Source organism: Medicago sativa, chromosome 1 (genome assembly GCF_051527215.1).
Source record: "Medicago sativa cultivar Bolivia chromosome 1, Bolivia_mono, whole genome shotgun sequence".
NCBI classification, from domain to species: domain Eukaryota; kingdom Viridiplantae; phylum Streptophyta; class Magnoliopsida; order Fabales; family Fabaceae; genus Medicago; species Medicago sativa.
The window spans coordinates 93,847,420-93,859,933 of record NC_140749.1 but is presented as its reverse complement, the minus strand read 5'-3'; the positions used below and the strand labels follow the sequence as shown (position 1 = coordinate 93,859,933).

Sequence of the window (12,514 nt, the reverse complement as noted above, 5' to 3'; positions counted from 1 at the left end):
AATATATTAATTAGTTTATCAAGGAAAAACTATGTTTGTAAGAAATGCTCTAGATACGTGAACAAAGTCGCTTGGTACGAAAAGAGCTCAAAGATTCCTACAACCTCCACCAAAGGTCCAAGAAGTCATTCGCTGCAAAGAAAGGTTGGTCGCCTTGAAAGCTAAGAAAGGGGGACAAGAGAAGGGGACATGAAAGAAATCATGAAGACAAGCAGAGGACGAAAAAAGATTCTCAAGGTCCTTTTGTAAATTTTCAACTAACTTTAAAACTACTTTATATCATTTCTAGTAAATTGTGGATAACTTTGCTTGAGATAACTAAACTTTTGTATTGTTAAATGATCTAGTAGACAAATCAATTATGTTTCTGTTCGGTGTGAAACCAAGCACACATTATTCACTTAAAACTTATACAAAGAAAAAGAGTGCATACGAATGTTATTTCATTCTAAAGGAGTACATACAAATATTATTAGCACAGTCCTATCGTCCATCAGTGTAAGAAAACCAAGTTATCACTTTTGATCTAGACACTAAAAATACTAAATTGCCGAAACTGGTGTATCAGAGATAACAACATAGTTACTGCGCGCACAGAATGGGAGACATAAAATAAAGTTTCTTTCTGAAAATAGTAACTCGTTTTGGAGGTAGACACACATTTTCTTGCCCGATAATTGGGGTTCATGTGCAAGCTGAGTACTGAGGAGATTTAATGTTTCTAAGGATGCACATTCGAATTCTTTTACATGTACCACTCAGATTAAAATTTCAACAAATTTATGAAATTCTATAAACATTAAGTTGGTGTTAGGCATAAGTAACATAAACCGTAAAACAAATTTAATACTACAATTTTAAGGATAGTAAATCGAAATCAATTCATTATTTCAGAAAGAAGCAAAAAACATTGCATGAAAATTAGGTAGCCCACAGCTGGAACAACCGCGAAAAAACAAAATGCCATAGTTTTAAGTACCCTTCTATAAACAAAAAAGTACTCTGACATATCCAAGAGTAAATAAAAGTCCTTCAAATTATCGGTCAAATATCAATACTCCTTTTTTATGAAAACACTTGTCAATACCATCTTTGATTGCAGAGAAGCCTTAAGCAACTTTGAACCCTGTTAGAAACAAAAAAACGACATTTCATTCGAGCGATTAAGTTCAATACTCAAAGCAACGTTATAATAATTAAGGTGCAAAACGTAACAAATAATTTAATTCACACAAGAATAATGCACTTGCCTCTTCAACTCCGAATTCAACTACCATTTCTTGTAAGGTACCCATCTCTTTGATGTTGAACTTGTTAAGTATGGTAATGCCTGATAAGGTCGGCATGGGCTGAATTGCTAAATCATCCATAACCATGAAAGTCACAACATCTTTCACAAAACCATTATTGATTGAAAGGTACGCCTCATCAAACTTCTTTCCAACACAACGGGTTTCTCTGTTCATAGGTTTCTTGCAACGAGAACAAAGAGTTGTTTTATCACATGTAACATCATAACTACATTTTTTCTGGCAAACATAAAGCAAAGTCTCTCCTCCTATGGCTTCTTCATCATCCTCCTCTGTCTCTTCTTCCTCTTCGTCATCATCGTCCTCGTCATATTCTTCATCTTCCTCTTGATCCTCATCGTCCAACTCAGCCGTGAGAATAAAGTCAGAGGCTCCACTTGAAGTTTTCAGAGCTTTTTGAAGTGGGGGAAAAAGGTGAAAGATTTCAATTGACCATATGGGAGCAGATGGATTTAAGAGAATGTCCTTAGTTTGGTGGTCAGATTGCATGTAATTGTGGTTGAGGTTTTCTACACTCTGGTAGAGGTTGCCTAAGCTCCCAACCATTTCGTTCTTGTTGAGAAGCTTTACTATGTTGCCTATAGGCAAGCATAGCATGTTGAAAAGAAAGTCTGCGACAGGTTTAGATGTTTCAGCAAAGAGAACTCTTTCATTCTTTGTGTCAATAAGAAGTTTGAGGGTCAATTTGGTGGTGGAAGAAGAAGACATGTTGAAATACACACGTCGAAAATCAATATCTAGAGACTATTATTTATAAGCAGATTTCAATGGGTTGCCGTTACACAGTGTCATTAAATTGAGGGAGATGTATCTACACTCCATCGTCATACGCTGAATTTGAATTGGAAAGTCCCCATGCAAGGGATGGATTGGTTTTTGTTGTTTTTGGATTTCCAAACTATTGTATTTGGATTTCCAAATTCTATTATTTACCGAAGTTGTTACTAGGTTGAGTCATGACCAGGTCGCTCTCTTTAAGACGTTTCGTGGCACTACCCAAAGTTGTGCAAGGTAGACTATCAACCACGCCGCCTCCAGGATAAAACAAGCCCAGCTACAACTGTTCGATTAACTACTGCACTGTAGAAAATCGTTCGAGAATTACACCGTCAAATATGGTACTAAGACCACTCTTTAATACTGAAACCACTTTAATATGGTATCATTACCATTCTATTATGGTGCTAAGACCACTCAAATATGGTGTTTCCACCATTCTAACCTTTAAGTTCTCCAAACTATCAATATGGTACTATGACCACTCAAATATGGTGTTACCACCATTTCTCCTCAAATAAAATTATTGAATAATTTTTATATACCGTTAAGATCATTCTTGATTCCGACGGGACATTGTTTATTCCAAATAGGGACTATGATCTTAAAAGTACTCTTTATTCCGAAGGGACATATATTATCGAAGAGACTATGAACTTAAGACCATTCTTAATTCCGAAGGGACATTAAACCGAAAAGGGACTATGGTCTTAAGAACACTCTTAATTCCGAAGGGACAGAAATGAGTAGAAAAAAGAGAAGGACTTGTTAAACAAGTCGAAGGAGGGAGAAGAGATGAAAGACTCGTCAACACAAGTCAAAAAAGGGAGAAGAGAGAAAGAGTTCCCGACAACTCAATGAAACTCTTTGGTGTGTGGAATGCACTGTGTGAGCTCTCTATTTATAGAGAAAATTCACAACTAATAAGTGAGAAACTTTGGGAACAAGTAATATGAGAAACTTTGGGAACAAGTAACATATTACTTTGCGATTAAGTAATTCACATATTAGATCTAGTACAAAAATATCTTAATTGAGTACTAAAATATATTAAATTTAGTACAAAAATATATTATATTATGTACCAAAATATTTTAGCAAAACTTGGGGACTAAGAAAGCACTTTCTAATAATGATTAAATTAATTATTTAATTTATCATTTCCAAATAATAAAATATATATCAATATATATTTTTCTCTAGTGCTTATGTACCCCCATTAATTAGAGATACACCCCCACTATATAAACACTACTAATGTGTGTGTTCCATCCGATGTGGGACTTCCACTTTTTTCAATTCACACAACACTAGTTCTACCCAACATGGGAATTTGTGTTTAGTCTTTTTACTCAATTTCCACACATGTTCCAACAATCCCCCACTTGAATTTAAAAAATGGTTTCAGAAGTAACGTCAAAAACGTCTCCATAAGATTTGCTAGTAAACAAAGGTGTCGCCTACAACTTGAACCTCTGCATAGCGAGTAAAATTCTGATTAACAAGAGTTGCTTACAGCATTGAACTCTATCTCAGACATAGAACCCACACACAAACCTTTTCATAAGGTGTATTCTAAAAGCCCGTGCGTTTATGGCCTTGCACGTGTATCCCGGTTTTAACGAACGCTCTAGGTATTCTGCCCCGAATCCCATAGGAAACGACCTCAGTTCCACATTCGTATAGGTGAGTCTATCAAGAGTACTCCTGTAGCTATGTACTCTACTCCAAATAGAGTATAGATCTCATTAAGAGTTTCTATTATCTCATCCTTCTATCGCTGCAGGAATCATGCTTTCTTACTTTTATCATAGCATGTTCTATCACTTGTGACTTGTTATTACCCATTGAACCTATTTCTTGGGATCTCCAGTCATGTAGGTCGGGTTACCATCACTTATGACCTTTGGGCATTAGTCCCATCCTATTGGATGTGTTTAAGACTTTCTTTCTAGTAATTCCTTTCCTCAAAGGATTGACTAATTCTTTATCAGTACGTACATGATCTACTTTAACCGTTCCTTTTGAGAGTAGCTAGCTCTCTAATCCTTTATGTGTTCATGCCTTAATTATCGTCTCTAACGATTCTCAATTTTTATAATAGCTGCAGACTATCACAATGAATTAACACTTCTGGAAACGGTTTTATCGACTAAGGGATCTCAACTAGCAAGCATCTTGTCAACTTGCTTCTCCACTAGTTTTCTCTAGTGTTCTCATCTCAGATTCATTCCATAGTGGACTGAGTCAATATCATTTGTTTTAACAAACAACTCCTCCAATGATGCTCAATATGCAGTCACTGGTCGCGTTAAGACTCATCTTAAGGATGTTCTATTTAATAGGTTACTCCTCATAAATTAATCTTAGAGTCATAGTCTTCTTAAGACACCTCATGACTCTTTCAATAGCATGGCAATGCTTCTCATCCATCTACTAGTAAACTTGCACAAGAGTTTCACGACATCAGCAATGTCGGGTCTAATACATTCAATGACATACCTAAGTACTGTCAATAATGCTCACATATTCTGTTTTTCTAACTCCATCTCAAGTGTTCTAACACTTGGATCATAATATATGATTGCAAGTTTACGGTCAAATAGTTACATTTCCTTAAGATCTTCTCAACTTTGTGAGATTTATCAAAAAGGTTCTCTTTTATGATCTAGTAATCTTGAAACCAAGAATTACTTCAACTTTGTCTAGGTCTTTCTTATCAATGTTGTTGATAAACAATGATTTCATATAATTGATGAAAGTATATTCTGCATCAAACAAGATAAGTATTTTTGTATCGTCTCCACAGGGAATAGTGCGTTATCAATGACAGTTTAACATCGACTATCATTCCAAGTATTAAGAGTACTTGTTTGTTTGAATTGAAATGTAACTAACTAAACTAATTGCAAAAAGTAAAAGTTGAGATAAATAAGGATTGAAACTTGTTAGGAGTAGCGTTCCTTAACCAAGCGTCACACGTAACCTAATTGATCCATACGAATTCTAGCTTCATAAGCAACATTATCACAATCAATTCTAAACTATCCCTCGTGTCCAAAGTGATATAATTATTTCTAAGTTATCGTTTAAACATTCGTGTCCAAATTCCTTAAACGATAACAAAGTCGATCGAATAACCTAATCGACCGTGTCCAGCCTGGTTAAGTTATACGAAAGCATTTAGCTCTTGATTATGGTGATTATCACAAGATTAACAAAGATGTCAAGTAAGTTAACCTAAGATATATTGCTATTCTAGCTCAAGATTCAAGAGTTTGTGTCCAAAGCATCTTGAATCTCCTTGAAAGCATTAACACAAGAATAACAACAATATTGAATATAAATTGCTAGAAACATATTTTGCAAGATCAAAAGATTACATGTTAAGCAAGATCAAGTACCTCTCATCCCAACAAAGGGGTTTTAGCTACTCATCATCATGGAAGCCATGCAAGGATGGATTGAAAAGGAAGGATTCATTACACTTGTGATGTCTCAACAAAGTATTAAGATCCAACTTCCAAAACCAATCTCACTCAATGAAGAACTACCTTACTTCTCTCTTTGAAAATATCTAAACTAAAACCTAAGAGAAGCTAAGAAAATATCAAGCTAAGATATGATAAGATATTTACAAAGAATAGCAAGTGGGCTATTTATAGAATTCCCACTATGCTTGAGCTCGCCTCGCGAGCAGCATTACTCGCCATGGCGAGTTCTGATTCCTTCACCATTAAGATTCTGCCACGTCACCCTGGGAGGGTCAAACCGCCCTTACTCGCAACGGCGAGTAGCTCTGCTCGCCTCGCGAGCAAGGGGGTGCTCACGGCCTTTTGGCTTTGTTTTGAAGCTCGCCACTGCGAGCTGCTGTGCTCGCCTCGCGAGCAGTGTAGTACCTGCGGCCTTTTGCACTTTTCTTGGCTTTTTTCATGCTTGCTTAGTGTCTTGAGGTTAAATCCTGCACAATTGGGTAAAGTAAGGCAATTAAAGCGTAATAAGGTAATTATCACTTTTATCTCGGCTTTTCCTTAAATTTCTTGCAAAACAAGTAACAAAAGTGCTTAAAATATAACATGAAAATATCACTTCCTAGCACTTATCAAACTCTCCCCAACTTAACTCTTTGTTTGTCCTCAAACAAAAGATTGAAAATCAAACAAGTTAATAGAACAAGACACAAGTACAAAAGGTTTTGAAAACTTTCTCAGATAATGATTCAAAATGAATGTGCGTGCAAGGCTAAGTTTCCAACTAATTTAGAATTCTACGACTAATATGAGATGAGTCCTATGTACAAAGCTCATGCCAAATAGTTCAAAACAATAATACATATATTCACGAACCACACCTAACACACTTCTTTGAAAGTAGATAAACAATTGAAAACAAACAAATGAGGGTTATGAACACACATCCGGAAATCAAGTTAACATTCCAATCAAGTTATGTGTCCATCCAAATATCATTTCAAAAGGCATAAAGAACATGGATCAAAAGGTCTTTGAGGGTTATAACTTGGCTTGGCTACAAAAGAAATGTCATATGTGGGGCAATTGAAATCAAAAAGCCTAACAATTAGGAACATTCCTTGTATAAACCATTAAATTTCACAACCTTTCCTACCAATCATTACAAACCCTTGGTGCTTAAACATGAAGCACTTTGATCTTGACAACTTTTTTTTTTTTTTTGGATTTTTCTTTCTTTTTCTCTTTTTCTTTTTCTTTTCATGTACACATTGTTTTTCTTTTCTTTTTGTATTTACAACAACATGTTGTCTTGATCAAAGATAAAATTACACCATTGTACTTGACAAAAGATTTACATCTACCTTCTCTCCCCAACTTGAATCAACAAATACCCTAATTGAATGTTCCTCTACTCTAAGGCAAAAGGGACAAATAACATTGAAATTTTAGGGTTCAACAATTAAAAACATATCAGAGTCCTAAAGTGCGTCAAAGATGAACTGAATTTTGAAAAATTTAAAGGCAACTTCATCAAGCATTGTGCTTATGAATTGACAGTTCATAATTGATGACTCTGATTCATTTGGCTCAAATGGGTTAGCAAATACTCGCTCTTCTCACAAGGTAGGCTATTTGTGGTCAAGTAAGTTTCACTCAATAACAAAAAATGTGCCTTGATCACTTCCATGCCTTCACACAATTAAAAACAATTATTGGATTTAACATAAAACAACTGAGTTAATCAATGAAAGCCGGTCTCCTTGCATATGTACAAACATTTGAGGTTTCCTCACTTTTAGCTAGTACTAAGTGGTTCACAAACAAATAAATTATTGTAAAGAACTAAATGAAATGAAATTTGCACAAAGTACTCGTTCCATATTCGAGTAAAAACCTAGAAAAACTGGAAACTTGTACCTTGGCTTTGCGCTTTTAATCGTAACTATGAATCAATATCAATCATCTGAGAATTGAAATTTAAGCTTTGGCTATTAAAACCACAAGGGTACTTGATCATACAAAAAAAATATATATGCTAAACATGAATTTAACTAATCATAATACGAAAATAAATAATACTAAGATAAATAAGAACATCACAATACTAATTAAATTAAATGTACCAACGAAACACAATACAACATAACACAATACGATTATACTAATAAAAATAAACTGAGTCATTAGTGCTAAATCAAAACACAAAAAAAAAGTAAAATTGTTCAAAAAGTATCAAAAGAGAAAGCAAATGAAATATAAGGAAGACAGCAAGAAATGAATGAAAGCTTGATAAAATCACTCTATGAAGAACTGGCTTTCAAGACTTTTCCTCCTCCTTAAGATTGCATATCATCATCCGAGCCATCGTGAGAAGATGTAGCACTCGGTACATTTGCTGGATCATCTCTATCATCATCCTCATCACCACCTACATTTTCTCCCATGGTTGCATTCTCATGCCCTGCAAAGTCTCCAACCCCTCCATATGGACCTGGCATGCCCTCAGGCCAATTAACATAGTTCTGAAAAGCCTGTGGTGTCATGAACTGATCCATCACCTCCTGTGGGTAGCCTACTTGCTGCTGCATGACATACTGAGATTGTTGGAAGTAGGTGTTTGCACGGTTTTGAGCTGTCAGCATATTCCAAGTGTGCATATTGCTTTGATGTTGCCACTGAACGTAGCTAGCAAAATCAAAGGCAGTAGTGGGTTGGAATGGCATGGGTTCTTCCTGTGGAGGAGGTGCCTGAGAAGATGAAGCTTGCTTCCCCTTACCTTTATCTTTCTTAGATTCACCCATGATGAAACGGGTGATGAAAATATCATTGATGGGGTTGCGAATTTTCTCATGAACGGCGGAAGGAAGCTTCATACCGGTATCCTTAATGAGTCCCATGATGAGACCAGGGAAGAATAGGCGGGCTGCTGGCTTACCCTTCCCTTGTAAAGCGACTTTCCTCAATTCCCAAGCAATGGTTCGAGCTATGTCCACTGGTTTGCCATTAAGGATATAGTAAATGAGGGGGCACACTTCCACAACACAATCGGACATGTGGCTACTAGGCATGACATTGTAGAGGATAAACTTTTGGATTATTTTGGCCGGGTTAGTCTTGAATTTGTATTGGCAGCGGTGTTCTCTCCCGGCTTCACTCTTGTCATAGTTGAAACCCTCAAGCAAAAGAAATCGTTTGATTTCTTCATGAGTTTCATCAACCTTAAAGTGCCCCAAGTTTTGTTTGGTGTGAAATTCATCATACTCATGGTCATGGGTTAGTTCGAAGGGATTGCCAAGGTATTTGTTGATGGCTGCCCTATCAAATTTAATGGTGTGACCCCGGACAACCGTCTCATATGGAAAGAAATCAGTGAGGGGGTTTTCTGGAAGAGCATTGGCGTAAAACTCACGCACAAGCTCAGCATTTAGGTTGGTCATGGGGTTACAAAGCCTATCCCACCCTTGATCTTTCAAAAGTTTCGCAATTTCCCCATAAGGTCCGTTAGGGCTTATGTTAAACACTCTCTCAGCCCACATGTTTTGGTCGAGTAACTCGACGTACCTATCCTGATGGTAACGGGTTTTAAATCTGTTTGAGTCAAAGCTTTGGTTTCTAGAGGATTGGGGTGCAGAGGTTTCACCCTTCTTTCTTTTTTGAGAATTCTTAGGAGCCATACCTGCAAAACAACCAGGAAATCCATACACAATACAATATAACAGTTAAATATCAGTATGGAAACAAATCAGCATAACTGGCATCACTAAAAATGGAAACCAAAACAAAAAAATTTCAAGTTCTGAAGCTACTCGCCTCGCGAGCAGCTCTACTCGCAGTGGCGAGTAAGTAGATGAAATTCTTGGTTTTAAAAAGAACACTCGCCTCGCGAGTGATGAAGCTCGCCACGGCGAGTGACCCAGATTTTGGCCAAAATCGAATTTTTACACAGTGGTTCAGTTTTAAAAGGTATCCTAACTCTAAATAAAGCAATTGCGCCCCTTGTAGTGACCTAAATATGAACTGAATCATGCCTTTGCTTTATAATTCGATTTTATGCCACTAAACCCTAATTTTTATTTTCAAAAATTTACAAAAAGGGTTAATCAAAAGATGTGGCTAAGAAAGAAAAGCAATACAAAATTGTACATGATTCTGTTTTCTCTTAGGCATATGGGTTCTAAATCAGAACAACAGTTTCAACAAAAATCAATCTTCTAATCCTAGGGTTTACATGAATTTGAAATTGAAAAATAGAAGTTGAAGAAACAAACCTGTGGGAAGATTAAACTGATGCAATTGCAAAATAAAGAGAAAAGATTTGGATACTTTGAAGATTTAGGGTTAGTGATGAAAAATAGAGAGAAGAATGTGAAAATTTTTGATGAGAGAGAGTGTAAAAATGAAAATGATAAGGGAAAGATAAAAATGGGTGGTTTAAGGAAAATAATGGGGGAGTTAATGTGAGTTAGTGGTCTTGGGATACGTAACTGACAAAAACTGCCCTTACTCGCCTCGCGAGTTATTTTACTCGCAGCAGCGAGTGAATTGGTCGTTGACTACCAGTTTGCTCGCAGTGGCGAGCAGTTTTATGCGCCTCGCGAGCAATGAAAATTTTGAATTTTTTTGCTCCTGCTTTGGATGTTTTGATACATGCACATGACCCTAATAACTAAAATGCCTTAAAACAATAAATAAACTTACAAAGTTGGGTTGCCTCCCAACTAGCGCTTGTTTAACGTCGTTAGCTCGACGCCTTTTCCGTTAGGGTGGCCAAAATGAGACGGATAGCACATCAGCTTTCGAAACCCTACGCTTTGGGAGGAATTCCATGAACTTTAAGTACAGATGATGAGGAGTCCATGACCTCCTTAACTTTGATTTGAACAAGGCACAAATTTCATCAACGACTCGATCGATTTCTACCTTGTTCACCTTCTTTCCCCTTACCTCCATTAAATCTTCCTTGATTAGTAACCGTTCCTTTTTCTCAACCACCATTGCTTCTTCAATATCAACGGTTGTAACTTCCTCATTTTGAACAACAACTTCTTCAACAATCTCTCCGCCTCTCTCAAACATGTTTGGATTATTTTCTTGTTCTCCAAGAATGGATTGATTGTTGGCTTGGTTATCCATGATTTGTGCTTGAATCAACTCAATTTGAAGTGATAAAGTCTTCAATCTTTGGTTGGTATCTTGCATGTTTATCATGGATTGTTTCATGAAGATGTTCAAAGTATTTTCAATCACCGAATATCTTTCATCTTCATAAGAATGTTGCTGATACTGAGGATAGGATTCATACTCGGGTGGAGTATAGAAGTTGAAGTAACCATGGCCAGCCATGATTTTGGCTAGGTGGTGATCCTAAAACGGAAACAACTAACAAGAAACTTTTCTATGTTTATCAACAAGGGGTTAGTACAAACAACTATAAAGAAAAAATATTTACGGATTATATACAAATGCTTAAAACGATAAATCAATCGTTCTATCTATGATAACTAAACACCATTCCCCGGCAACGGCGCCATTTTGATGAAAGTATATTCTGCATCAAACAAGATAAGTATTTTTGTATCGTCTCCACAGGGAATAGTGCGTTATCAATGACAGTTTAACATCGACTATCATTCCAAGTATTAAGAGTACTTGTTTGTTTGAATTGAAATGTAACTAACTAAACTAATTGCAAAAAGTAAAAGTTGAGATAAATAAGGATTGAAACTTGTTAGGAGTAGCGTTCCTTAACCAAGCGTCACACGTAACCTAATTGATCCATACGAATTCTAGCTTCATAAGCAACATTATCACAATCAATTCTAAACTATCCCTCGTGTCCAAAGTGATATAATTATTTCTAAGTTATCGTTTAAACATTCGTGTCCAAATTCCTTAAACGATAACAAAGTCGATCGAATAACCTAATCGACCGTGTCCAGCCTGGTTAAGTTATACGAAAGCATTTAGCTCTTGATTATGGTGATTATCACAAGATTAACAAAGATGTCAAGTAAGTTAACCTAAGATATATTGCTATTCTAGCTCAAGATTCAAGAGTTTGTGTCCAAAGCATCTTGAATCTCCTTGAAAGCATTAACACAAGAATAACAACAATATTGAATATAAATTGCTAGAAACATATTTTGCAAGATCAAAAGATTACATGTTAAGCAAGATCAAGTACCTCTCATCCCAACAAAGGGGTTTTAGCTACTCATCATCATGGAAGCCATGCAAGGATGGATTGAAAAGGAAGGATTCATTACACTTGTGATGTCTCAACAAAGTATTAAGATCCAACTTCCAAAACCAATCTCACTCAATGAAGAACTACCTTACTTCTCTCTTTGAAAATATCTAAACTAAAACCTAAGAGAAGCTAAGAAAATATCAAGCTAAGATATGATAAGATATTTACAAAGAATAGCAAGTGGGCTATTTATAGAATTCCCACTATGCTTGAGCTCGCCTCGCGAGCAGCATTACTCGCCATGGCGAGTTCTGATTCCTTCACCATTAAGATTCTGCCACGTCACCCTGGGAGGGTCAAACCGCCCTTACTCGCAACGGCGAGTAGCTCTGCTCGTCTCGCGAGCAAGGGGGTGCTCACGGCCTTTTGGCTTTGTTTTGAAGCTCGCCACTGCGAGCTGCTGTGCTCGCCTCGCGAGCAGTGTAGTACCTGCGGCCTTTTGCACTTTTCTTGGCTTTTTTCATGCTTGCTTAGTGTCTTGAGGTTAAATCCTGCACAATTGGGTAAAGTAAGGCAATTAAAGCGTAATAAGGTAATTATCACTTTTATCTCGGCTTTTCCTTAAATTTCTTGCAAAACAAGTAACAAAAGTGCTTAAAATATAACATGAAAATATCACTTCCTAGCACTTATCAATAATTCATAACATGAATCTTTAAATCAAATATGAGCAAGTCGTCTTTATAGAGACATATGATCGTGCA

General features: G+C 36.5%; 1 protein-coding gene across 1 annotated transcript; it reads right to left on the bottom strand.

The window, feature by feature from the left end:
- Positions 1-1,043: 1,043 nt before the first annotated feature.
- On the bottom strand, positions 1,044-2,138 carry LOC146959371 (uncharacterized). Its single transcript, XM_085740922.1, has 2 exons — positions 1,251-2,138; positions 1,044-1,126 (listed from the first exon to the last, which is right to left on the bottom strand). Exons 1-2 carry the CDS (start codon positions 2,016-2,018, stop codon positions 1,052-1,054), a joined length of 843 nt encoding a protein of 280 aa, XP_085597048.1. The 5' UTR covers positions 2,019-2,138; the 3' UTR covers positions 1,044-1,051.
- Between the last annotated feature and the right edge of the window lie 10,376 nt (positions 2,139-12,514).

Coding starts and splice junctions, on each gene's coding strand:
- LOC146959371 (XM_085740922.1), bottom strand. CDS start 2,018: ATGTCTTCTTCTTCCACCACCAAATTGACCCTCAAACTTCTTATTGAC. Junction 1,127..1,250: donor TTGAATTCGGAGTTGAAGAG/GCAAGTGCATTA, acceptor TGTTTCTAACAG/GGTTCAAAGTTGCTTAAGGC.